Source organism: Drosophila virilis, chromosome 4 (assembly GCF_030788295.1).
Source record: "Drosophila virilis strain 15010-1051.87 chromosome 4, Dvir_AGI_RSII-ME, whole genome shotgun sequence".
NCBI classification, from domain to species: domain Eukaryota; kingdom Metazoa; phylum Arthropoda; class Insecta; order Diptera; family Drosophilidae; genus Drosophila; species Drosophila virilis.
This window is the reverse complement of record NC_091546.1, coordinates 19,907,511-19,932,689: the sequence shown is the minus strand read 5'-3', so window position 1 is coordinate 19,932,689 and position 25,179 is coordinate 19,907,511. Positions and strand designations below refer to the sequence as shown.

The following is a 25,179-nucleotide window of genomic DNA, read 5'->3' as shown; positions in this document are numbered from 1 at the left end:
AGTTAATATGTAGGCTCGTTCAAATGGGGGAGTATATTCTGTTAAGTGAGCAAGAAAATATGTTAACTGCTTGAATAATTGTGTTGTTATGCATGCGAAAATGCTGTTAAGTGAGGAGTATTGATGTTAGCTGGTGGAGCAAAATGTTCAGTATAATCACAAATACATTGAAATAAAGTTGTTGCAAGCAAATTCATGTAGCAGTTAAATACAATGTGGCAACGCTCATATTGAGACTAAGGCAAAGTTAAAGCTTGCAGTTTACAGTTTGATGTTAATAACATACGACTCAAAAAGGCTACAACTATCATACTTCTCGCACTAGCCTACAGGTTTTCTTATTTGTTGTTTCCGTCGCACAATTGCTAAGTCGAAAATCTGTGTGGCTGGTAAACACAGCTTTTCGTTCTAGTAAAATAAAACGAACCCAGTCATTAGTAATAGTTTACAATACAAGCATAACCATTCCGTAGCATTTAGTATAATTCAGTCGAGTTGTTGTTGCCGCCATCGACTCTCGCAAAATGCCCGCAGTGCGCAAATATCGTCGCGAAACAAGTGAAATCAGTTGCTGCCTCAAATATTTGCTCTTCACCAGCAATGTACTTATCTGGCTGACAGCACTTCTTGTGCTCGCCATTGGCATTTGGGCCTGGATGGAAAAGGATATGTTCCGTAATATCAGCAAGCTCACCTTTATCGCACTCGATCCCGCTTTTGTGCTCATCATATTGGGCAGCATCACCTTTATGCTGGGCTTTATGGGCAGCGTGGGTGCACTGCGCGAAAATACCTGCCTCTTGGGCGCCGTGAGTACAGCACAATAAATAATTTGCTCTCAATACATAAATAAAACCGTTGCATTATTTATTCACAGTATGCCATATTCTTAAGCGTGCTGCTACTGAGTGAGATTGGCTTTTGCGGGCTGGCGTTTGTGCTCAAGGACAAAGGCTGGGTATGTTGTTACTGCTTACGCTTAGTATGCTGCTCACGAATTGGTGGGCAAGGCTAAATTTAGCCCAACTAATGTAAACAAACCTTGTACATAACTAGTTCTTCAGTTGTTTTTACTCAGATAACGAGTATGTCATGATAAGTCTGTTTAGTCAAATACCCTTACAGATCAAAGGGTATGCTAATTGTGCCAAGAAATATTTGTAGCATGGAAAACATGCAATTCGAAAAGCTCATTTCAGAGTCTAAGAATTAAAAGAGTTACAGAAAATATATTAAAAATTACATAAAATTTTGATTAAAAAATATATGAAGAATATCATATTACATATACCAGAACTTGGCATAGAAACCCTTAGTGCTAATTGCCGATTGGGCACGATCAGGCTTTATCTTTTAGAGAAAGCTAACACAGTGAAATCTGTTATTTTTCAAAATATCTTGACCAAGCGAGGTACTTACTTACTATACTCATTTAATTTATTCGGATAATCATATTTAATATCTGACTTAGGAACAATTGTAAAGTGAGCTCTTTCCATGTGAAACCGTCGACATTTGATTTCCTCGAAAAGGCAGAAACTGAATATGGATATTTTCCAGAATCTCAATTTTCAATGCATAAGACTAGAAAGAAATAGAATAACATTTGACATTGATATATTCACAATGAATGCAGCTAACTAATTGTTTATTTAATTTGTTCATAGATCAAAGATCAGGCCACCGAGGGCCTGCGAGCTTTTATCAAACACTACCGCGAGGATCCCGATCAGCAGAATCTTATAGATTGGATACAGGAGGATTGGCTGCAGTGTTGCGGCATTGATGGGCCCAAGGATTGGGATAGCAATAATTATTTCAATTGCTCCTCGATAGCAATCGGCAGCCGCGAGGCGTGTGGTGTGCCCTTCTCCTGCTGTCGCCGGCGACCGCAGGAGGTTATCAAGAACAAGCAATGCGGCTACGATGTGCGCAAGGAGGGCTATGTAAGTTTATTTATGAGTCTCTCTCTTCTGGTGATCTGCAGGCTTAATCCTTTTTATTAATAAACGCATGCAGCCAGTGGATAGAAATATACACGAGCGTGGTTGCTTGCGCGCTGGAGAGGATTGGCTGGAGACGAATCTAATAGGCGTGGCTGCCTCCTGTGTAGCCCTGCTCATCACGCAGGTGCTGGCCAGAGCTCAACGATAATTGTCTTGCTTTTGTCTCAATTTATGTATTTTTATTATCATTATTGTTAACTTTATTGGCATTTGCGTTGCTTTAGTTGCGTTCTGATTTGATTTCCGATTTTCTATTCACGGCACAGGGCATGGAGCTGTCCAAGATTATTTATGAAAAAGGCTGCGTCCAGGCTGGCGAAGAATGGATTGAGCATAATTTAATTATCATTTCCACGGCAGCTATCGGTGTTATGTTTTTTCAGGTCTCAGTTTGTTTTCGTTTATTTGTTTTATATTAGACGTCTAGCGAATGCATTTATTTATACGCTTTTATATGCTTACAGATTCTGGGCATTTGCTTTGCGCAAAACCTACGCGCCGATATCTATACACAAAAATCCAAATGGCACTGACAAATGGCGCACGCTGCCCCCACAGCACTCTAGACAGGTAAGGACACAATCACAGTAACAACAATTAGCGGCAATTGAACTTTAGCAACAACAACTGAACAAACAACTCAACAACTACAACAACTACAACTATAACAACACAATGCATCATCTAAATCTACGCTTCGGTTAGTTACCTATACTATAATTACCTAACTATATATATGAGTGTCTACTAAACGCAAACGCATTCCGTCTCTATGGACATTGACTAAACTATTAACTAGGTTGCCAAATTTTTTGCTGTTTTACGTACGCTTCGTTTTACCCAACATTTTCTATACATTTTTACATAAAATCGACGAACGTGAGTAAAAAAAAATTAACTCGAAATGCAGCTGTGATATATTTTTAGTGAATGTATAGAAACGAGACGAAAAAGAACAAAAACAAACAAAAAGAAAAATTTATATATATTTCAATTGCAAAGAAAATTTGACGCACAACAAGACCTTCGGCACACCGAAGCTTAAAAATACCCTAACAGAGCGAAAAAAACGCACAAAACAGAATTTTTGTATTAACAAGAAATAAAATTAGCGAGATATTTGTTATATAAGCTAAATAGAGAAGCTGTAGATAAATAAATGAAGCTCACTTTGAAGTCGAAAACTCGTCTGTAAGGGTATTTAGAGCACAAAATGTCATTTCTTATGTAAGCAGCAAAATCTATCACTATGAAACCTAAACAAAAAAAAAACAAATATTTTTTATAACACCAATGAACAAAAACCAGAAACTTTTGCGTGGGGGCACATGAAAAATATTAAAAAAAAAAAATTAAAATAAAAATACAATTTAAAGTAGTTTGCTAATTAGATTTTTGACGAGCTTGCAAATATATAAAAAATATAATAATTAATATATAACTCATGTGTGTATATATATATATTTTTGCATAATACCTTTATTTTTCCGCTAATGTATTTCCTTATTTGCACTGTGCTGCAAATTTAAACAACTTGTATTATTGCATAAGAGCTACTAAGCACGTGAGTTGTGTTCATTATGAGTTTTTCAAAATAAGACTGCTCTCGAATTAGTCGAAACAACTTTGGCACACAATGAAATAATGTTTGTAAACAAGTTCGTCAGTTCGGCAGTTCGTTAACATTGAACAAAATATTTATAATACGATCGAGATATGAGATCCAAGATATATATAACATATTTAGATTAACAAATCCAAGGAGAACATTCTGTTTGAACTGTAGATTAGCTCAGAAATAGGTGAAAAACAATAACGTATAGGAATCTGAGTTATATTCTGTTGTATGTATTAGAATGTGTTGTATTATTTGTCGTCCCATTTAAACACTGCCCTAAGAAACCAATTTTAATATAACATTTTTGTAAAAAAAAAAACCTCCCTCTATTTGTATTTCGAAGAATTTACATTCGAACACCAAAATGAGTCTCTAACATTTTTGAAATATTTTTGAGAATCTCAAAAATCTCTACAAATTTATTGATATTAACTGAACACGGTAATATCCCGCAAGACAAAGTATTTTTTACTGGATAATCTCCATTTGCCAATGAACACAATATTTCACACAAAACACAAATTATGAGAACTAAAACTACATCTAAGCGAATAAGTTGAATTCCACAAGGAACAACATAAAGAAAAGTCGAGAAATTTCTCAAGTTTTATAGCGTTTACCGAAAAAGTCAATTGATAACGAGCTAAATAAAATAAAATGTAATTAATTAAGCAATGTTTATTGTAATAATAACAGCTAAGATTAGCAAATATTATAGCTTGACAAGGTTGTTGTGGTCAATCAATAACTGCTTCTAATAATACGAATAAAGAAACGCTTGTAAATTATAATAAAAAAAAAACAACGCCTGGATTCTACTTTTGCGCCTCACCGGACTGACCGTCTAGCTGAGCAACTGCATCGAACTGCACGGCCGGCAGCTCCGCACCGTTGAGGGTTTTATTGCAACGTTGATACTCGAGCAGCACCAATGAGTTTTGGCCCACTTTGAGCAGCTCGTTGGGCACATAGAGTGTTATTTGTGGCCCGGCCAGTGGCCAGTAGCGTCCCAAATTGAAGCCATTCACATAGGCCACACCCTTGCCCCAGCCGGCGACATTCAGATAGGTGTCGCCCACCTCGGTCACCTGAAAGCTGCCCGTATACAGAATGGGTCCAGAGCGCAGCAAACGCTGCTGGGCAATGGACGGCGCCAGGGCAGTGTTCATCTCTGTTTGCCTCTGGCGCCATGCCTCTACGGTGTACGCCTCCAGCGGATAGCCCGTGGTTGTCCAGTTGTCCAGCGGCAGAGCACCGCCATTGTGCAGCTGCAGCGTTACCTGCCCAAATATGCCTTTGGTATCATTGGCGCGATCATAATTGACGCGTCCCTGGTTCTCGACGAGCAGCTGCAGTGTGCTGCCCCAGCCTTTGCTTAGTGGCAGCGCATAGATGCGCGCCTCCCTCGACAGCGTGCCCACCAGCTGCTGGTCCACAAATACATGAGCCCGATCGCGCAGGTCGTCCACCTGCAGCAGTGTTGGATCCAGATCGAAGCTGGGCAGCGTTGTCTCGTAGAGCAGCAGGCCTGAATACTGATCCAGTTCCTCAAATGATTTGGGCTTATCAGATGTCACCGGTGTGCCCTTGGAGAGGGCGGCACGTCCCTCCGCCGAAAGCAGCTCCAAAGCGGGCGTCAGCTCCACTTTGCCATAGGCCAAACGCTTGGCGGGATTCAGATTAATGTCGGGCAGTTCAAGCACTTCGCCTATCACCTGCTTGACCAGCTCATATTTCTGGGTCACACCGCCCGCCTCGTCCATCACGGCGTCGTAGTCATAGCTGGTTATATCCGCCGTATAGCCAACGCTGCCATCCAGATCATAATTGGCGCCGGCCGTAAAACCAAAATTGGTGCCGCCAAAGAACATGTACAGATTAACGCTGGCATTGTAGCTGAGTATGGTCCTAAATGTGGTAAGTGGAACAATTGTTAGTGCACAATTAAATATTAATAAGCTGTTTCCTTAATATTACTTCAAGGCGTTGGCCACCACCTGACCGTCGCGTCGCTGATTCGTCTCTTGCCAATGGGTCAGCCAGCCAGGATAGAACTCCGAGTTGACCAGCGGTCCTGTGGGCTGTACACCGCGCAGCAATTTCCAAATATTATCGATCTCGTAAACTGGCAAATGAAAGGTGCGTCTGTGCTCCTTTATTTTACTTTATGGTATATCTTTATTTTTGCACTCACCGCGGTCGATGCCAAAGTCTGTGGTAGCGAATACATTGTCTATTTTGCCGCAGTGCATCCGTTCATTGGGTATATCCACGGTGAACATAAGCGCTTTGTTTTCCACATATTTATCGGTCTCATCGCGCAACCAGTTCAAATAGTCATGATCGCAGGCGTTGAACGCGCCGTATTCATTCTCAACCTGTACCATAATGATCTTGCCGCCGTTGCCGATGAACAAATGCTTCAGACGTGGCATTAGCTGCTCATACCATTTGCCCACCTCCGCTATATAGTTGGGATCGTTTGTGCGCACTTTGATGTCCGGATATTTGGTAAACAGCCAGTGGGGCAGGCCACCCTGTACGGGTTTGTTTCAAGGGGGTTGGGGGTAAATCATTTTACTATCCTGCGAAATGCCACTTACATTATCTCGCTCGGCGCAGATGTAGGGTCCGGGTCGTAGTATAATATAGAAGTCCTCCTCTTGGGCTATTTCCAGAAACTTAACCACATCGGCTATGCCCTCCCAGTTGTATACGCCATCGTGTGGATTGTGCAGGGACCACTCAACGTAACTGGGAAGGGAAAGATTAACTTAAAAAACACGGACTTAAAATGGCTAAACTAATTCCTTGTCCAAGACCTTTACATAATTTAGCCACATTCATTATTTGAAATGTTTTTGTAATCGAATCAGTTATTAGTCATTTTATAGTATAATTTTTAGGTGGCATAAATATAACATATAAAACATAAATATGGAAAATATAAAATATGTAGGGTCTACAATTTATGGATGAATGGGCAATTCTTGTAAGAGACAGACGGAATACACTCAGACCTAATCAAATATCTATATAAATATATATTAGTCCATATCTTGTTCGATAAGTATTTAACAAGTTGTCCCATTTGAAAAGTAGTTTATTATTTTTTAAATATTATTTGTCTTTTGTCATTTAAATTTAGTTTCTTTTTAAACCAAGCTAGTTTGAGGCCCATCAACAATATTTCTTGTGCCCATTTAGCAAAAAAATAATTGTGAATTTGTTAAATTACTTTAATTTTTGTTGTTGTTTATCATCAGTTTGTTTGAGGCACAGTTATCAGAGCTATTCATTATTTTGATTCATAATTTTCCTAGCCTTTGAGTTAGTCACGTCCTACTACAGTCACGTCCCACGTCCTACTACAGTCACGTCCCACGTCCCACGTCCTACGACCTACGTTCACATTCTACTACAGTCACGTCCACCAACTATAAAGCATTAGAACTACTCACGTATCCAATGCATTGAGACCAGCCGCTCGCATGGTGCGCAAACGATTTCGCCAAGCATCGGGCAGAGCTCGAAAATAGTGAAACGATCCGGAGACATAACGAAATGGTTGTCCATTTAATAGAAATGTATTTGCCTGGTGATCAATGCTAAAGACGGGCACGTCCTGTTGCTGTTAAAAATCCAATGCAAAATTCGTTTGACCTCACAAAAATTCACTCGAAAAGCTCACCTCGCTGACGCCGTTCCCGTCCCCGCTGAGACCCACACAAAGGCCGACAGTCAGGGCGATTATCAAAATTAAAACACCGCCGATCATGGCCAATGTTCGCTTGCGTGTGCAGCGCAATTTGCCACCGCGCGGGCCGCCGTTGACACTCATGTTAAATGATGGGCTTTAAAGCTCGACCTCGACTCACGCCTTAAGCTTTAAGCTCGACTGTAAAGTTTGTTTTTTGTTCTTTAACAGCAAGTTTTCAATTACGACCGCTTCACAGCTCTGCGCGGCGCACAATGTCAGTGGATATCGGTTTCGGGTTGCTGGCTGGCACTTTGATCGGCCACTTTCTGAATACATAAATAGTATTTATATTCTTATGTATTCTGATAAGTTCGCCTGGAGTGCCTGATAAAGCTAGTGTCGGGCTTAAGTTGAATGCACATCGTAATTGTTTTCGAACAATCACATTTTTCTTCCACAAGTGGGGTCTCATTATCGTTATTTCAGTATTAGTTCAAGTAGCTGCAAATAAGCATATCTATACTGATTTAAAAACATCTAATCGATAATTCCTAATAGCCCAATAAAATTTGCTAATATTTTGCACTCTTCATAAATTTCCCATTTAATATTAAGCTTAAGTCTTTCTCTATTCGCATCCTCTTGAACATTTTTACTTCTCATCCAGATTGCCGATCTATGCACTTTCTTATGAAATTTTCAAATCTTACGAATCAGAGCCTTTTTAAATAGTTTTTGCCCATTTTGCTTGAATTTAACCCGACTTGTTTGCAGTTGTTCTCATCTTTCTCGTGCCCTTTTCCTACTTGCACTGTCAAAAATTCTACTTGAATATATATTGTTTTACCCTTGCCCTTGCTTATGACAGTTATCGCTCTTGTACTGCAAGGCACTCGTGTTTATGTATTTCGAAGTGGTTCAAACGTTTCCTTTATTTTCTTTATTATAGTTTACCGCACTATCACTTATAAAATTGCAAAAAATTATATTATATCATCAGTAAGTGGTTTACACTTGTTTCAATTTATATATATGTGTGTTTATGCGCGTACAAAGATGCGTTTGATTAAGTGTATATTGTCGAATCTATAGTATGTATAATACTTTATTTAGTTGAATATATGTGTTAAGTACTAGACTATAAATGCCTTTGGTAGTGTGCTTCAATATATTGGATAATGCCAACTCTCTCAGAGAATCAACATATGACTATATTTAGTTGTTAATACATTTTGATTACGTCCAGCTTGAAATTGTTATTGTTATTGTTAATTGAAGGAGTGTTTTAACAATACTAATTAGTTTCCTTGGCTTAACTAAATTTTAAATATGTTTTCATTTTGTTATTTTTATAAATTATTTGAACTGTAACAAAAGTGCTTCTATTTTGCTTTTGTATAAAATTATACACACATTGGCTGAGGTAGAAACAGCACGAAATTACAGTGGGTTAGAGCGAAATTGTGGGAGAGCTGGGATATAGAAGGACTAAAGGACTAGTACAAGGACTTAGAAGTATAAATTTTTGATTGTGTTAAGTGTTATCAGCCTACACACTAGAGTCCATATAATATCGTTGTTGTAGAGTTTTCAAAATTAGGCGCTCACGCTGCAAAATTTATCTGCCATCAGTGTTAGCACCTTCTCTAGCTTTCCATGCCGATCCTCGGGCTTAGCGGTGGCCCCTGAACTGCCCCACAGGAACTTGACGTGAAATTCGGTGCTGAAAGCCAAAAAGCAACACGCTATAAATAAAATAGATAAAGTTATAGAAGATAGACTTACCGAAAAGCATCCGCTAGCAGTTCATCTAATCTGGTGCTCGCCTCTTCCATGATAATTTTGGCATTCTTGCGATATAGATCCAAGTTCTTGAGAAATCCGCGCGATGCATCCAAATGCTGAAAGTTGATGGACATGCCAAAATCATCTGCCTTGGTTTCCCAAGGCGCAATGCAGGTATTATAAAGCGCAGGACGCTCATCCACATTGCCATGATTGATAATATCCAGCACGGGCCTATCAATAAGCAGAGCATAGAGCAGCACATGGGGCACAGTTGTGTTTGGCGCCTGCGGATTGGAAGCCTCGTTCATGCTGCTTAGAGTCGGGCGCAGCTTGGCCTCAAATGTGAAAGCGCTGTCCGTATATTTTTGACGCAGAATATGCCAGGCCTGGTCAAGTTTTTGTATCTGAAAAATCGAAATTAATGCAGACATTAGAGATTCTAGATTTAAGATTCTAGCCAACCAACCTGCTGCATGCACAGGCCCAACATAATAGCACAAAAACCGAAGAGATTGCCCAACGCTGTTTTTGTTTCCACCGCAATTTGTATCCACTTGCTCAGCAACTCGGCGCGATCCAAATCCGTTTGACAGGTGAGTATGGTCACGGCAACCATTAGCTTGATGCACTGCGTTCGCTCGATAAGATCCTCGCGAAAAACTTTGCCATGCGGCAGAGTCAGTAGCTCCAGGCCTGAACAGCTTAAATAACAGTCCGTCTCATTTGCCGGCTCGTCCAGAAATAGTCCAATGTCGATGCGTGTTATGTGCTCGGCCAGCAGCTTGGGACCCGTTTCCAACAGCATCATCTTGAACGTGTTCAGTGCATCTCCATCCAGCGGCTTGTTCTCCACCGATGGCAGCAGCAACGTACTAAAGTTCTCAAAATCAAATTTGCTGCTCTGAAATGGGAAAAGCGAATGAATTCTATTAAAACAAAAAGTTGATTCTCACAATTATTAGCGCAAGTTAAAATCTAATCAAAATCGCGTTGCCAATAACATTTAAATTGTTGCGCGTACCTTGCCACCTGGATGCAAAAGCGTATTTTGATATTTTGCACTTAAATAATATCTGGGCACACACATTGCCAAAACAACTGTAGCTTTATACAAAAATTAAAGTGACAAATCAAATAAAAGACTGTATACAATTAAATCGGCAACGAAAAAAATCCAGCAAAGCAAAGAAAAATTCGTCGTCTGTTTCTTATGGTTCGGCAGAATTACGCTGCATAGCTACATATAGTCAAATGAATGCGCATAAGTTGGCAATATCTGGCTTCAATAATTCGCAATTGGCTTAAAAAAAAAACGGCCACACCTCGGCAAAACAACCGTAACTTTTTAAATGGCGCGTACATCAATCGGTTGCGTTTTAGTAAATTAAATTACATATTTGTGTGCGCGCGCGTGTGTGTGTGTGTGAACTGATTGCTATTTATCATGAAAATAAACGAAATTGAATTCTCACCAGTTTAAACTCCTCAATGGGCAGCGTGAAGAGCTGCTCCTCGGCGGCCAAAGCATCGAATTCAGTAAAGCTCTTGAGCGTGCCATTGGATGCGGAACTGCTCATGTATCGAGGATTTTTGATAATGACGCCGCCACGTTGTATGCTCAGTTCGCTGACATCGCCTGGCGCCGAGTCGCCTGAGCCATTGCCCGAATCCGAGCCGCTGGCCTGATATGCCAACACTGCGGCCATGGGCTCCTTGCGTGGCTTGGGCGGCGGACTTGGCGCGCGATCTGGCGTATCTAAACTGAAATTGCGCGCCAAATTGCAAATGCGCGCCGCAGCCTGCTGACGTAGCGCCTGCGCCGCCGAAGTGCTGGGACGCGGCAAAGATTGTGTGCTGAACTTGTGCTCCAGCTGTTGCGACTGCAACTGCATATCGATGGTGGGATTACAGCGTGCAATGGTCTGAAATCGCGCCAGCCCGTGTCCATTGGTTGCATCTGCTGCGGCGAGCTGCTGCTGCTGCTGCTGCTGCTGCTGTTGTTGCTCCTGCTGCTTGTTGATGTTGCACACGACCATGGCCTGGGCGGGTGTCAAGCTCTGTGAGCGCTGCTGCTTCTTGCAGGGCAGCCTGGGCGGCGGCACCTCCCGGCGCACCCGAGGCGGCGAGCAGTGAGGACTAGCTGGCGTTGCTGCCGGCACCGTTGCCTGCTGTTGTGCCGGTACATCGCCAGCTAGTTGGCCAAAGCGAAAGATGGCGGAGCCACCTGCACTGCTGTTGCCCATGGGCGAGTTCAGTGGACTGAGGCCACGCAGTCCGGCCAGCATTTGTGTGTGCAGCTGATTGCCCACGATCTTGTGGCCATAGAAGGAGAGTGGATATGTGCGATTGCATGGATACTGTATCAGAGCACCCGAGGCAGCTGAAATGGGCTTGCCAGAACCCACATAAAATGTGATCAGATCCGGCACCGTGTCAAAGGCATCTTCCTCGAACTGATATTGCACGCGCTCGTAGACAGTCTCAGGCTGAAGCACCAGCTGCAAAAAAAATTGGGAAAAACAGGTGAGTGTCTAAATACAGTTATTGCTTGGGGATATTATTAAAATATTTCCCTAAATAAATATTATATGTTATGCGAGCTGTGGATTATTCACTTTGATTTAAACTAGAAGTCATTTATAATTTTTATGAACATCTATGCACAAATCTTGAAGATTTTGAATATTACTATTGAATTGTTTTCGGATTTGTGGGGTTTTTTCTTCGAAGATTCTCTACCCAACCTACCTTATTAAGCACAAAATGCAACACAGCTGATTTGCTGCGGCAGGTGAGCACATAGTTATCCGGCTGGGAGGCGCAATCCCGCACCAGAAAATCGCCCTCTCGCTGAACAATCTCCTCGGCACGCTGACGTGGCAGGGCACCGTGGTACCAGGCATGCGAGCGCAATTCTCGTGCATCCAAACTTAGTTCCCATTCGAGTGCCTTTTTCAGAGCAATGGCCTCCTGTTGCTCGTTTGGATTGGGCGAGGCGGCAATGGGTGTGGACACGTTGCTGTTGTTGCCGCTTTCCATATCGTTGGCGTTATTGTCCCAATGCGGACTGTTGCACTTGGAGCGCGGTCTCAGTTCCTCATAGCTGCAAAGAGAGCGTCAGAGAGTGAGAGAGAGAGAGAGAGAGAGAGAGTGCAAGTGTAGAAATTTCCCTTATTATGGGTAATTTATGTTGTGTGGCTCTGTTCATTGCCCTCACGGCCGGGCTTTTATTGAAAAGGGAAATTCGCTCCCACAGGATTGTTCCTTGGTATATGTGAACTTTTGTCTGAAGTTCAAGTGCAAAAAAAAAAATTCACTAATCTATCAATAGTAAAATTAAAAAAAACCGTTTACTAACATTTGCGCCTGCTTTAAGATATATTCTAATTTTTTCTAATTTTGGTTTTAAATAATTCATATTTTGCAACAATTACAAGCTGTTATCACTCACCTGCAACGCCCATTTGGTTAGAACGGTTTATCGTTACAGAATATCTGCGCAGGACACGCCTTAAACAGTTTTCGTTTTTGTTTACACCGAGCTTGACTTTACATACAAAATAACTTTTTTTGTATTTTTTATTAGCAGTTATATAATTCTTATTTTTTTGTTAAAAAGTTAAATTTTGCTTAGCCTTATCTGTAACTGTGGCTTTTCTTATCGCAGTCCTCGTCTGCACTCTTTGCCATCTAAATGCGCTCTGCGTTCTGCCCAGGCTAAAGCCCACCCTGGCACAAGTCGAATGTCCTTGTGAGGGTTGTTCGCTTTAACCGAATATGTTGTGTTTTTGTTTTTAAGATTTTTATGCCGCCGTTTATTATTTTTTATGGGAAATTCTTTGGGGCATGCGCAGAGTATTTGTTATTGAAATTTATTATTCTTTTGCAGGGGGGGCTCAAGGAGTGGTTGTTGTTAGGTAAGAAATAGGAATATGCGGGCTGGCAGCGTATTGTGAATGTCAGAAATTGAATGTGGAACGTGGAACTTGTTTAAGAATTCGTTACATTTCAAATGAATGTCTGAACTTAAGGAAAACAAAATTGTCTATGACAGTCCAAATTGAAAAGAAAAAATATTTAAAAACTGTTTGATTTTAAGTAAATAATGAATATAAGAACTGTGCACTAGGAAATCTACATTAATGCACAGCTAGGAAATGTTTAAGGATCAACACTCGCTAACGTGAAACATGGAATACCCTTAACCAACAAGCAACAAAAAGTGGATTAAGCTCAGCAGGAAATGCCAAGATCTCTTAGGGAATTGAACTCAAGTTTCCTAGAATTATACTCACTTCTTTTAATTATTGCCATTTGCCATATATTTGCATAAATGTAGTCTTAGCTAGTCTAGATTCTCTGGGCTGTACTCACATTGTTGTTGTCTCATCGAATGTCAATTGTTTTAAGACCTTGCCACTTTTGGTGGTAATCACGGCTGCTCCACCGCTATCATTACTGCCAGCCATATTATCAGCATCTAGATAAACCATTGGACAGGAGCTCTTGCGACGCGGCACCGCACAGGGCGCACTTCTCAGCGCTGATTCAGATTAGCTTGATTAGTTTCGCTCGTCGATTATCAGCAATGCTCACCTTCCAGATTCATGGACTGTCTACGCTTGGCCCGCACGCCTAGCAGACTGTTGAGCATTTTCTGGCGATGCGACATGCTGCGTATGCCCAAACGCTTTAGGTCTCTATCGGTTATGTCTCCGACATCATCGACTGTGGCATACATTTTCAGATTGCCTGCTTGAGCGGATGTGACACGTGAGTTATTGAAGCAGAAGACAAAAAACTGCTGAACAAACTGACCTTCATATTGCTGCAGCTCCAGCAGATTTAGCCACTCGCCAATGCTCAGCCTGGAGTTGTGTATAATCATTGCGACATCATCGCGTCGCCTGGCGGCTTGGGGATACCGAAAGTTCCACAGTATGCCTAGTTATAGAGAGTGCGGCAATATAACTGAATAATATTTCTAACGCTTATATCACTTACTGCTGCGTCTATTTGTCGCATTGCGCGACTCCAGCTGACGCGTTTGCACATTGCCCATGTTGCCCGGCAATTTCGACGTTAGTTCTCAGCTGCGACTGCGTTCGTCTATAGCGCTTATGGCTCTATAATTAAGCCGTCACATTGCCGCGAGCTCAGTAAATGAAATATCAACCGCTCACAACGCTTAGCCTCAACAAACTGAACAAACGAAACTCTAGAAAAACACCACTAGAAAAACCCAAAGCTGGGCAGGTCGCTTATTGAATACCCTTACCGATTTTTAGCTCACTTTATTTTATGGTATTTTAAATTTGTAAATGTCTTTTCATTCAGTTTTAGATATTGAAGCAATTTTACAAATTTTAAGAACAATTTTAAAAGTATTCAACATTTTTTTACGTGTTTAATTTTTGAATGTTTTCCGTTTTTAATTTTAAATTTTCGCCTAAATAATTTGTGTTGATTCTTTCACACTTAAATGACTTCTCATCCATCTCTTGTTGCTATTGTTTTTACTTGCAACGCAAGCACACTGACAAACCGACAATACACATTTAGTTAGTGTACAACAATAATATTATTACGAATTGAAGTAAATTTTCAATGTCGTGCGTCAATAATTTGCGCTCACTGTTTGCCTAATTGTCTCTCTGGCTCCGCTCCGGCTGATGCCCCGCGCTTGACCAACTGTTCGTCGTCGGTATCGGGTTTTATCATTCTCTAGATTAGACGGCCTCGTCGCAGTTTCGAGTTCTGCTGATCGCAGCGGTATTGCTTTAATTAAATTTTCGGTTGTTTATGTGTGTAGCAAAAGAAAAAGAAAGAAATTACAAAAAAATATATAAGAAAATGGCATTGCGCGTTCTTGTTGTTTATTCCGAGTGCAAAGAGAGAGTGCTAAGAGAATTTTTAAATATATTGGTTTATTATCACTTAATGCACAAATGTTTTTTCTTCTAATTATGTGTTGTACTTGGTTAGATCATTTGAATTATGGATTATTGCTGATCATTAGCTTAAACTATTATAGAACTGTGCCTAAATAGCGTGTAGCTAGATCAATGAATTTGTTTGTTTGAACAGAAATCATAATTATTTGATGTAGCACTCAATCAAAAGTGAAACAATTAAGACAGTCACGTTTCACAATTGTTCAATTTTTAAGTTGGGTGTTCTTTAATTTGTACCAAAAAGGAAAGCACGTCTTGCCCTTTAGTTGGTTCGTGTTTCCCATATCCGTATGAATCCAGGCTTTGGTTTTAATCAATTCAACTTATTTGAGTATTTTTTAAAAAGTAAAAATTGCTGGAATTATATTTTGCATAACATAAGAAAGTTAAAACTATGCCAATTTTTGATTCGAGAATTCAGCGAAAGTTCCTTTTTTTTTTTAAATATTATTTGATTTTACTATTATTCCAATATTCGGTTACAATTGAATTCCTTGTAAGAATCGGTTGGATTCAAAAGTGTTTCACTTCTTTGAATTTGTTGGAGTATATTCCAGATTCAGCTTATTTTTGTAAGGTATTTTTTTAAGTAGGATATCGTTAAATATGGAATATTATTAGAGATATTTTTGTACAATAAAATAAATAAAAAACTGTAAGAACTTTAGTATCTAGAACTCTTAAGTTCGATAAACGTTTAAAATGAAGTTCCTAACCAGAACCGGTTGGATTCAAAACTGGTTCGCGTCTTTGTTTCAATTCCAGTTCATTCCAGATAATTTTAATGTCAATTACTGTCTCCGTCAATTCTGCTCCTTAACTTCTACTTTAAATTTTAGCAGGCAGTTAAACTGTCTTCTTAGCTTTGACAGGCAGATAAGAAATTGGCAACACATTGAGAGCCACTTAAAAAAAAAACTGACAAAAGTAAAAAAAATACTCAATCAATTTTTCAGTCGAATAACCTTTCTCGCGAGCAGTTCATAAAAAAATATTTGCAGCAAATAATTGTTGTACATATAACATTTATTATTCATTAAATATAATTTTTTAAGTTTTCAATAAATAAAATTCGTGTTTTATATAAATTAAATACGCTGCTTAATGACTTACCCAAAAAATAGACGTCTATATATCTTATGCTAAATCTAAATTTGAACGTGAACAACAAACTATATAACTAATCAATATACGATTTGACTCGCCTACTCGACTACATCGATTTCAATGTTATCATCATCGTCGTCGGCTCGTTCGCTCAGCTCCACACTGGAACAGCTGTCGGAGCTGTAGTCCAACACCACCTCATGGGATCGAGCGGCGCCCGCAGCCGATGTGACCATCATTGTCTTGGACGTGCTGCCGCTGCCGGCGCCCATTTGCTGTGGCGGCTGCTTCTCATGACCGCTCTTCAGATTCTCGCGCGTGTGTCGCCATTTCATGCGCCGATTCTGGAACCACACCTTGACCTGTAAATGGAGAGATTTCACTGAGTTCGGGTGTTTGAGTAGAAATTTAGCTATTTTTTTAGCTGCTTTTCACATTGGATACAGATATTTTAGCTATTAGAAACCTTATGCCGATATTTGAAGTTGTTTTCGACATGGAAATTTGCTGTTTTAGCTATCATAAGCATAATTGAGACATTCGATTGGGCGGTTATAACTATCATAAATCTAATTCTGCTATTTACGCAAATTTTAGCTATCAGAAACGTAATTCAGCTATTAAAAGCTTGTTTTAGCTATCTAAAACCTAAACCTAAAACCTTCTTTTAAAGCTATTTTTGACATAAAATTCAGTTATTTTGGCTGATTTAAGCTATCAGAAACTGAATTCAGCTATTTGCTTTATTTGCTATTGAATTTGGCCACTTTTTGCAGCGGCATTTTGCAACACTGGCCGCAACTCACCTGCGCATCTGTCAGATTCAGCCGTGCGGCCAATTTGCGACGATCTGGTTTTGTTATGTATTTCTGTTGCTGGAATTGTATCTCGAGTCCTTTTCGCTGCAGATTTGTGAAGACGGCACGTGACCAGGAACGCTTGCGTTTGCCATTGTTGTTGTTGTTGTTGTTGCTGCTGCCGCTGCCGTTGACATTGTTGTGATTGCTGCTGCCGTTGCTGCTGTTGTTGTTGTTGTTGTTGTTGCTGCTACTGTTGCTGTGAACGCCATTTTGCATTGTGCTTGCAGCACCTGTTGCTGTGCTGGGCATGTCCAGCAATTGATGCTGCGGCGTCTTGGCCAGAAAACGTTGCTGCTGCGTTAACTGCAGCGTCTTTAGGCTGTTCAGCGGCGCCAGCAGCGCAGCCGTCGATGTTGAGCTGTGCAACATTGTTGCTGCCTTATGTTGTTGCTGTTGCTGTTGGTGTTGCTGTTGCTGCTGCTGCTGCTGATGATGTTGCTGCTGCTGCTGATGGAAACGCATAAGTGCGTTTGTTGCCAGCGTTGGAAATGTTGTTGCTATCGATTTAAGAACAGAATCTTTGTATTTGAAATAAAAAATAAAAACTAGTTATTGTTAAGAGTGCTTTACTTTTTGCTTTATGTTATTAATTCCAATCTGATTTGCCTTTAAACGCATTCATATACATACAATAAAATATAAAAATAATATTCTGGGTAAATCTAAAGTTATATGAGAACCGTATAGAAAGGCGATGCTTTGGTGACGTTGTTACTGCTGCTGCCAGCAAGGGAAATAAAGTTGTCGATTTAAGAACGGAATCGTTGGATTTGCGTTAGAAAATAAAACTGTTTCTTAGCGCTTCACTTCATATATTCAATATATTATTCCTCCAGTCTGATTTGACCTTTTATGCAATCATATACATAAAATAAAACATCAAAAGAATACACTAGGTAAAGCTTTATGAAAAGTGAACTAATAGAAGAATCGCAAAAAAAGGCGATATTTAAAGTGAATTATTTAAATTGTCACCTCATGGGAAAAAATATATATAATATAATTTTATTTCGAATCAGTAAAATTTAGAAGGCGAAAAGTTGCTTGAATAAATTAAACTATTTTTTTTTTTTTTATTTGAATAGCATTGAATTCTTTATTCAATCTATTATAATATAATTTTATCAGATCTCCAATAATCATTTTTATTGGTCTGCTTGGCGTATTTATTTTTTGGTGTTCTTCGATTCAGGAAACCAAACCTTACTTGTTTTTGCAACTCAGCATCGAACATCCTCCTGCAAAAGCTTATATCCGCCGGCACAAAATTATAAATGTGTACATATTTTGCAATACAATTTACGCATTTCCCTAATCATAAGAAAAATATTAAAACACAATTTTCCAAAAAAAAAAAAGAATGAACATTTCACAAAAATGCTTGAGTAAATTATTTTCAATGAAAACGCACGTTGAAAATATTTAAATGAGTTTGTTTATAATAAAATTTTCACTTAATTGGAAATAATCAGCGTTGCGGGTAAACAAACTGTTTACACCAAAGCGCCAAAAGCCAACAACCAAAACAACAGCAACAAAAGCAACAAAAGCAACACACATCAGCAAATACCTCTCAGCGTACCAAAAATTATTTGGGGTAATCGAGCACGACATGGGGCACGAGATGAGCCCAGTAGCGGGAAGCTGGGAGCTGGAAGCTGGGCCAAGTGTGTGGATTGTGCAGCTAAATGTTTTTTTAATATGCGCTCTGCAGAACAACTAATTAGCTTATACAGCTTGTAGAGGGTATTGTGATTTTGTCATGCAAAGAAAGATTTTGACGATCCCATAATATATATATATATATACATATTCTTGATCGGTATCATTTAGCCGAGTCGTCTTAATGCTCTAATTTATCTCTGTCCAGATCGAGATCGGCTGAATCGAAATACTAATTCATATAGTCGCCATTGGAATAATTGGCTGAAAATTAAGTTATTTTATTTTCTAGGCCAAGTATTACTATGCTCCTTTCATATGAGCCAAATCTGATCAACTTTGGATCAACTATATCATAAAGCTCTATAAACCGATTCAGTTGAAAAAATGAAATTTCGGTATGGAAAACTTTTCTCAAATAAAGCAATTGCGAGCTTCAAGTAAGCCGTAGCTCTATGAGAGTATTAACAATTCGGCGTGTCGTTCATAGATTTTATTTCATCTGTTTTAGTTTTGTTTTATTTTTGTGGCATTGCTTAAACTAGTTTATGCATTTTTATTGGTTTTTTATAAACTGTGCGCCCGGTTATTTCGGTGCGTAAATGGATTTCCAATTTGTTTGTGCGCGCGGCATGCGTCTAATTATTTTTCATGGCGCATTTTATTTACTCAAAACTCGTAGCGCTCTTATGTGTATTTACGCTACAACGGAAATGCGCTACAATTGTATCTGTATCTGTATCTGTATCTGCATCTAAATTGTATCTGCATCTGCAAGTGCAATAACGCGCACGCCTTTATCTTAATGGACGGCATTTGGCTTATGTCAACTGCCGGCGATTTCTTATAATGAGTTTTCATTGATTTTCAACACCTCAGCGCGCCTTAATTGCCGCGTCTCACACATGGTATGCATTTGTAAAGAACCACTGTAAATATCTTAATGAGTTGTGATCATTTCGGGGCGCATCTTAAATCATTGATCAGCCTGGGATCTGGCCAGCATTTGCATCCTGCATATTTGTGGCTATTAGCAAATTTATGACCTGCTTTAAATTGTTTCGATTTATTTGCACTCTACGAATTGTATTTATGGGCTTGCGCATATTTTGTGAGTTCACATATTTCGAGTAAACACTTGCTTGCATTTCGAGTGCAAGGCGAATAATTGCCACATTGTGGTCGAATAAGAGAAACGAGCGAGTTATGGGTTATCTTTGAGCCATGTGCGCATCTGAACAGCAGGTGCAACAGCTAAAAAGATCCCTGACCCTGATGCAATGAGAATGAACTGAGTAAATATGCATGGAGTATATGCAAACTGGAGTATCATCTCTGGTATTATAAAGTGCTTTCAAAATGGCCACATAAATGAGTTCGTAAGAAAAATACTTTTGAGTAAACATAAGAAATAAGCAGAAATCTCTAGGAGATGTCCTGAATTTAATGCCATATAAACATTCCTGTTTTCTTCTATACAAATAACACATTAGTTCCATATAAGAAATTCAATTTTTATAGCCCTTGGGTTTTATATCTCGATATTTAATTTACTATACTAAAGGCCAGGGCTTTATCTTTAAGAATGAATTATGCATTTAGTTCTTGGAACGATTGGGATAGTTTCTCAAAGGTTTAAATATTTGCAATCTGTATGCGTTATAAAATATAAAAACCATGTCTCAGCATCGATATTGGGAAAATTGTAGGAGATTTGGGGAAATATATACTTCCAATTTCACATTTCTAGCTGAAATATTTTGAAAATTTAAATTGAGAAGCATATTGTAATCCAACGCAGCTTATGTAAATTTAACTAATTAGTAGACAATAATAGTTAAATTTGTATAATTTGTTATCTTGATCAGTATTATATTCTTTTCTATGGCAAATCAGTTTAGCAGAAAAACAAATCAAAAAACGAGCAATTAGCGATCATTAAAAATAAAATTCCCTAATCGCGATATTGAACCGATCCAAATGAATATACAAGAAATGCTATGTGGATAGAACTGATTAAAATGATGTGTGGAAATCGCACTGAACCCAAAACATCTTATGAAAAGCGCATAAATAATATAATATAAAACATATAAATGATAATAGTTATTGGGGATCTGCAGATGATCATCTGCTGCGCGCGGCAAGTGAAAGCGCTCCTGCTGCTGGGAATAGGGCCTAATATGACAAAAGTTGGCTTTAACGCAGCATGTTAAATACGAGCAACATATGCACATTGTGTTGATCATTGATCAGAGCGAGCTGAAAGACATAAGCAATTGGATTAACATATAAATTGTAAATTAATTAGGCAGGCGGCGCCAAATTATTGGCCCCGACCCGCAGCATCAGGCAAACGATTCATAAATAAGCGCTGAAACAAGAAGAACAAAAACATGGAAACAACAACAACAACAACAACAACAAAATAGCTAAAGAAGATCTTCAACAATCCATCGATCGATCGATCGATCGATCGCCAGGCAGCCAGAAAAAACAATCAAACAAACTAATCAACACCCATGCAGCAACAGCAACAAATAGTTGGAAGAGAGCGGGAAAGAGAGAAAGCGAGAAAGAGAGAGGGAGAGAGAGAGAGAGAGAGAGAGAGAGAGAGAGGGCGAATTTGGAACCTGGAGCTGCATGAAACTGTGACTGCGGTTGGGGCAATCGTTTTTTATGATGTGCGATGCGATGCGATCAATCCATCACAAATGAATGCACAGAGCAGGTCCCGAAAGCTCCTCTCTATACCCTCTCTCTCTCTACCCTCTCTCACTCTTTCTCTCTCTACGCACTTGGTTAAATAACTTTGGCACCACAGGTAGCTGGCTCTGGCCTGGGCCACCACAGTGGGTGGCTGTGTAAATAGTTGGCCTCGCTTGGCCCCTAAAAATACCGCATAGCTACAATCAGTCAGTCAGTCAGTCAGTCAGCCAGTCAGTCGGTTAGCCAGTTCTTCAGTCAGTCAGTCAGTCATTTAGTTTGAGAATGCTGCATGTCATTAACTTAAACGGCAGCCTCAGTAGTTGGCCCAGCGGCGCCCCAATCTATCAGAGAAAATCCAGCTCCTTATGGCCATAGTTGAAATACGCTAAAAAAAACTCTTGGCAGAACGGAACAATTCATTATACTTGGATGGATTGGCTGCCCCCCGAATGACGGGGGCCCCAATTGCTCAAGCAAATAAACAAATTCGCTTCAATCGGTTTTCCATCGTTTTTACCAATTGAATGCGCTGCTCTTGTGGCGGGCAGTTTATTTTTAAGACTGATTCTTAATTTGTTCATAAATTGTTGTTAATTTGGTTTTTGTTCTTTTGAATTTAATTTATTTAATGTAGCGCAGGATTGATGAAACACTTCAAACTCTTGTCGGCTTTTCGTTTTTTCTCTGGCCTTTTTTTTTTGTTTTTTTTTTTGCTGCTGATTGAGGAAATGTCGAATTTAATGCCACGTGCCAATTGGCATTTCATTTTCGCCCTCTTAACATTGTCTCTGTGTGTGTGTGTGTGTGTGTGCTTAATGTGTTTTAAGTATCATTCAATATTGATAATAATTTCCATAAATGTTCACATTGAATTGATGGGCTGGCAAATTAATTTTGATGTGGCGCTAATTTGTTTGCCATTTTCAAAGGAAATTAAGGCGCTAATTTTGTTAAAACTGCTGTCGAATGATATCATTTCTGTTTCTGACATGAATGTATCAAATCGAAGCGTTTAAGGAAGTCTGTAATGGAATAGCCAGGAAGTTTTTTATTAAAACTTAATTTATTGATATTTTTGGGCATTCATTTATGATATTTTCCATACAATGTGTATTAAATATAAAATCGTATAAAGAGCAGCTTTTTTTTTGGTGAGTTATATGAAACGCGAACGGAATCATCTTCGAAATCATATTCTTGGTCAGAAGAACGAGTTAATTCGACATGATTGTCGTGACTTCTAAAACATAATAAATTTTTCGATATTTTCTTTCCATTAGTATAGATAAATATCGATTTATTGATTTATTAAACAATTTTTCACTTTTTCGTTAAATCTCTCATTGCCCCAAACAAATAAACTCTTTTCAAATGCAGAGCTTTGGGTTTTGGGATATACACACTTTTGTATGCCATACTTAAGCTCTGAGAACCTTAAACAGATCGGACTATAAGCACCGAAGTTAGACTGAAGACTGAATTTCTCAAAGAAAATGTGGGACTAAGTTTAGAAGAAGCGCAGTTGCTGCATAAAATGCAGATTATTTTTGTGTGCTAGCAAGGGTCTAGTTAGGTCGGATACACCCGACTTTAGCACTCTTTTTGTTAATAAATTAAAAAATTCATATTGCAATGAAAATGCAAAAACGTAGCATACCAAAGAGCTCAGAATTCGTTGATGATGTTTATAAAATAGTTTAGAAGCGTTTTAATTTATTTATGGCATCTCTTCCTTCACAATCTTGGGCAATATAATGTCATTGAATTGTGTAGACTTCCGGGCGCAGCCTTCAACGCTTGAATCGATTGGAGGCTCTCAGCTATTTAACACCCTCTTGATAAGAATTGTATATAAAACAAAAGAGTTGGCCGATGCCGAAAATGAAAAAGGTCAGCAGCCAAGACAACATGTTGAACAATACAAATCCAATTCACAACAATATACAAAATATATTTCTCACTATTTTTCATATAAACAAGATCAAAGTGCACAGCCTGGCAGGCAGTCCATGAGTCGTCCCCAGATATACAAAACAGCAGGAAGTAACGTAAATACGAGTCGACGAGTCGACTGTAAAGCAGATATCTATTTGTCGATTTCAACAAACGAATTGTTTTCGTCAAGAACAGGCCACAAACAGTTGGCTACAATAATAATATTGCACAATATGGCCACAGATCAACTAATAATTCCAATAAAAACGCACGATTTATGACCCCAGCCATTTGGTTGAGACCAAAAAGTGTTTCAAGATGTTTCCCGGAATTTACATTTTCTATCTTTTATTTTACAATGCGATTGCATTTGCAGTTTATAATCAATGGAAAGCGAAGAATGTGTCGGATTTTGATTGGCAAATGGGAAAAGTTCTCAAAGCGATCTTTTTGATCGTCTTTGAGGATTGTTTTGCAAAAGTTCTTGTAAAAAGTCAACGAGAGGATGTTGAACTTTGATAGATATTGCAGAGGCAAACTTTAAGAATATTGGAATCAAAGATCATTTGCTTATTCCATATTTCTATATTTATATTATGTGATAGAATAAAATGCGATTACTAATAAGAGAGGCACTGGGAAATTATTAAAAAGAAAATAGAGTTAAGTTTCACGTTTTTAAAAGAAACTAGGACATTATTTTAAAAATAATAGACTTGAGTTTCAAGTTTTTGTTGACGTCTTCCGTCATTTCAAATCTTTGCAATATAAGTAATAATATTATATAATTGACGGTCGTTCTTACCATGCTCAGCAGCACGTATGGGCGTGGGTCTCAGCACGGACTTGTAATCCATATATAGGCCCGGATAGAACTTTTCCATGCCCGCATAGGCATAGCTGCCATGATGTGTATTGGTCAGTCCTTGTGGAGCAGACAATGGCGGGTGCTTGGCCGCTTCGGTGGTCTGGGCAAAGCAGCTGGGAAATGTACAGCAGGCATAGACACTGCCATCACAACATTGCCTTGAGGACGTTGGATTTGGGGTTTGGTTTGGGTTTGGGCTGGGCAAGGGATCGATGCGCTCTGCGCTTAACAAACGATCGACACTGAAACTAAGTTTCACTTTGGTTGTGCTGTTGCTGCTGCTGAGCGCCGGGCTCGGGCTGGTCACACTGGTCGCAGGACTCGAACTCGCGATTGATTCTTTGGTGGGCAAATCACTGTTGGAATTGGAACCGTTCTCACTATCCGCTTGATCGGGATCGTGGCATGGCGCTTGCAACTTCATTTCACAGTTGTCGTTAAACACATGCGTACTGAGATTCTCGGGCACACTTTGTTCCATGTTGGCACTTTCGTATAGTAACATTGCTCGATTGTTTGGCAGTTAATGCAGCTGGTCACACTGGCGATCGGGATCAACATAAATTAACGATCATGTCACATGAAAAACACCGTCGCTTCAAAAGACACTGATCGCACAAATCGTTTTTAGGGCACAGGGGCAGACGCATTCAATTCCAACCGTTTGCTAAGACAACCCACACGGAACTGAATGGACCGGCCCGGGAGCAAATCCCAGCACCGATCATCGATTGCCTTTGGGCGCATACGAATAAATATTGTGTTCAAGTAAATCTCAGTGATTGTGTGTGGATCGTTACAGTGGGTCGCATTATGACAAAACAGGTGCAGAATGTTTAAAAGCGAATGAAGAATACAAATTATTATTTACAAATTGTGTGGTTTGCATAAGTATAAAATTATAATTTATATTTAAAATTAATTATTTAAAAAGAGTTGATTTATGAACCCAAGTGATTTTCAAAAGGTTAT

General features: G+C 39.3%; 4 protein-coding genes across 9 annotated transcripts; 1 reads left to right on the top strand and 3 right to left on the bottom strand.

Moving 5' to 3' along the window:
* The first annotated feature begins 272 nt into the window (after positions 1 to 272).
* Positions 273 to 3,340, top strand: Tsp26A (Tetraspanin 26A). 4 transcript variants are annotated; one of them, XM_002051350.4, is made up of 6 exons: positions 273 to 809; positions 878 to 958; positions 1,668 to 1,946; positions 2,020 to 2,130; positions 2,273 to 2,389; positions 2,471 to 3,340. In XM_002051350.4, exons 1-6 carry the CDS (start codon positions 525 to 527, stop codon positions 2,537 to 2,539), a joined length of 942 nt encoding a protein of 313 aa, XP_002051386.1. In that variant the 5' UTR covers positions 273 to 524; the 3' UTR covers positions 2,540 to 3,340. The 4 variants fall into 4 exon arrangements, with proteins under 4 accessions (XP_002051386.1, XP_032293549.1, XP_032293550.1 ...); XM_032437658.2 differs by lacking the exon at positions 2,273 to 2,389 and having other exon boundaries at positions 274 to 809; XM_015172691.3 differs by lacking the exon at positions 2,020 to 2,130 and having other exon boundaries at positions 278 to 809.
* Positions 3,341 to 4,277: 937 nt separating this feature from the next.
* On the bottom strand, positions 4,278 to 7,596 carry Gal (beta galactosidase). 2 transcript variants are annotated; one of them, XM_002051351.4, is made up of 6 exons: positions 7,316 to 7,596; positions 7,086 to 7,255; positions 6,228 to 6,378; positions 5,819 to 6,161; positions 5,602 to 5,749; positions 4,278 to 5,532 (listed from the first exon to the last, which is right to left on the bottom strand). In XM_002051351.4, the coding sequence occupies exons 1-6, from the start codon at positions 7,463 to 7,465 to the stop codon at positions 4,440 to 4,442; spliced, it is 2,055 nt and encodes a 684-aa protein (XP_002051387.1). In that variant the 5' UTR covers positions 7,466 to 7,596; the 3' UTR covers positions 4,278 to 4,439. The 2 variants fall into 2 exon arrangements, with proteins under 2 accessions (XP_002051387.1, XP_032293548.1); XM_032437657.2 differs by having other exon boundaries at positions 7,086 to 7,249.
* A 625-nt stretch (positions 7,597 to 8,221) lies between these two features.
* Positions 8,222 to 14,299, bottom strand: LOC6627575 (SH2 domain-containing protein 3C). 2 transcript variants are annotated; one of them, XM_002051352.4, is made up of 9 exons: positions 14,117 to 14,299; positions 13,931 to 14,056; positions 13,709 to 13,864; positions 13,487 to 13,655; positions 11,861 to 12,215; positions 10,585 to 11,610; positions 9,579 to 10,013; positions 9,110 to 9,516; positions 8,222 to 9,047 (listed from the first exon to the last, which is right to left on the bottom strand). In XM_002051352.4, the coding sequence occupies exons 1-9, from the start codon at positions 14,172 to 14,174 to the stop codon at positions 8,921 to 8,923; spliced, it is 2,859 nt and encodes a 952-aa protein (XP_002051388.1). In that variant the 5' UTR covers positions 14,175 to 14,299; the 3' UTR covers positions 8,222 to 8,920. The 2 variants fall into 2 exon arrangements, with proteins under 2 accessions (XP_002051388.1, XP_015028028.1); XM_015172542.3 differs by lacking the exons at positions 13,487 to 13,655; positions 13,709 to 13,864; positions 13,931 to 14,056; positions 14,117 to 14,299 and adding an exon at positions 12,564 to 12,863 and having other exon boundaries at positions 8,223 to 9,047.
* A 1,794-nt stretch (positions 14,300 to 16,093) lies between these two features.
* Positions 16,094 to 24,880, bottom strand: H2.0 (Homeodomain protein 2.0). Its single transcript, XM_032437674.2, has 3 exons — positions 24,145 to 24,880; positions 16,980 to 17,530; positions 16,094 to 16,535 (listed from the first exon to the last, which is right to left on the bottom strand). Exons 1-3 carry the CDS (start codon positions 24,710 to 24,712, stop codon positions 16,272 to 16,274), a joined length of 1,383 nt encoding a protein of 460 aa, XP_032293565.1. The 5' UTR covers positions 24,713 to 24,880; the 3' UTR covers positions 16,094 to 16,271.
* Between the last annotated feature and the right edge of the window lie 299 nt (positions 24,881 to 25,179).

Bases quoted from the DNA above. Each gene is read 5' to 3' on its own strand.
- H2.0 (XM_032437674.2), bottom strand. From the start codon at position 24,712: ATGTTACTATACGAAAGTGCCAACATGGAACAAAGTGTGCCCGAGAAT. The intron at 17,531-24,144 runs GTAAGAACGACC...TTAAATCGATAG, and splicing joins CATACGTGCTGCTGAGCATG to CAACAACATTTCCAACGCTG. The intron at 16,536-16,979 runs GTGAGTTGCGGC...CTCCATTTACAG, and splicing joins TGAATCTGACAGATGCGCAG to GTCAAGGTGTGGTTCCAGAA.
- Gal (XM_002051351.4), bottom strand. From the start codon at position 7,465: ATGAGTGTCAACGGCGGCCCGCGCGGTGGCAAATTGCGCTGCACACGC. The intron at 7,256-7,315 runs GTGAGCTTTTCG...GATTTTTAACAG, and splicing joins ACGGGAACGGCGTCAGCGAG to CAACAGGACGTGCCCGTCTT. The intron at 6,162-6,227 runs GTAAGTGGCATT...AAACCCGTACAG, and splicing joins TCTGCGCCGAGCGAGATAAT to GGTGGCCTGCCCCACTGGCT.
- Tsp26A (XM_002051350.4), top strand. From the start codon at position 525: ATGCCCGCAGTGCGCAAATATCGTCGCGAAACAAGTGAAATCAGTTGC. The intron at 959-1,667 runs GTATGTTGTTAC...ATTTGTTCATAG, and splicing joins TGCTCAAGGACAAAGGCTGG to ATCAAAGATCAGGCCACCGA. The intron at 1,947-2,019 runs GTAAGTTTATTT...AAACGCATGCAG, and splicing joins ATGTGCGCAAGGAGGGCTAT to CCAGTGGATAGAAATATACA.
- LOC6627575 (XM_002051352.4), bottom strand. From the start codon at position 14,174: ATGGGCAATGTGCAAACGCGTCAGCTGGAGTCGCGCAATGCGACAAAT. The intron at 11,611-11,860 runs GTAGGTTGGGTA...TTTTTTTTGCAG, and splicing joins TGCATTTTGTGCTTAATAAG to CTGGTGCTTCAGCCTGAGAC. The intron at 9,517-9,578 runs GTTGGTTGGCTA...TCGATTTTTCAG, and splicing joins TGGGCCTGTGCATGCAGCAG to ATACAAAAACTTGACCAGGC.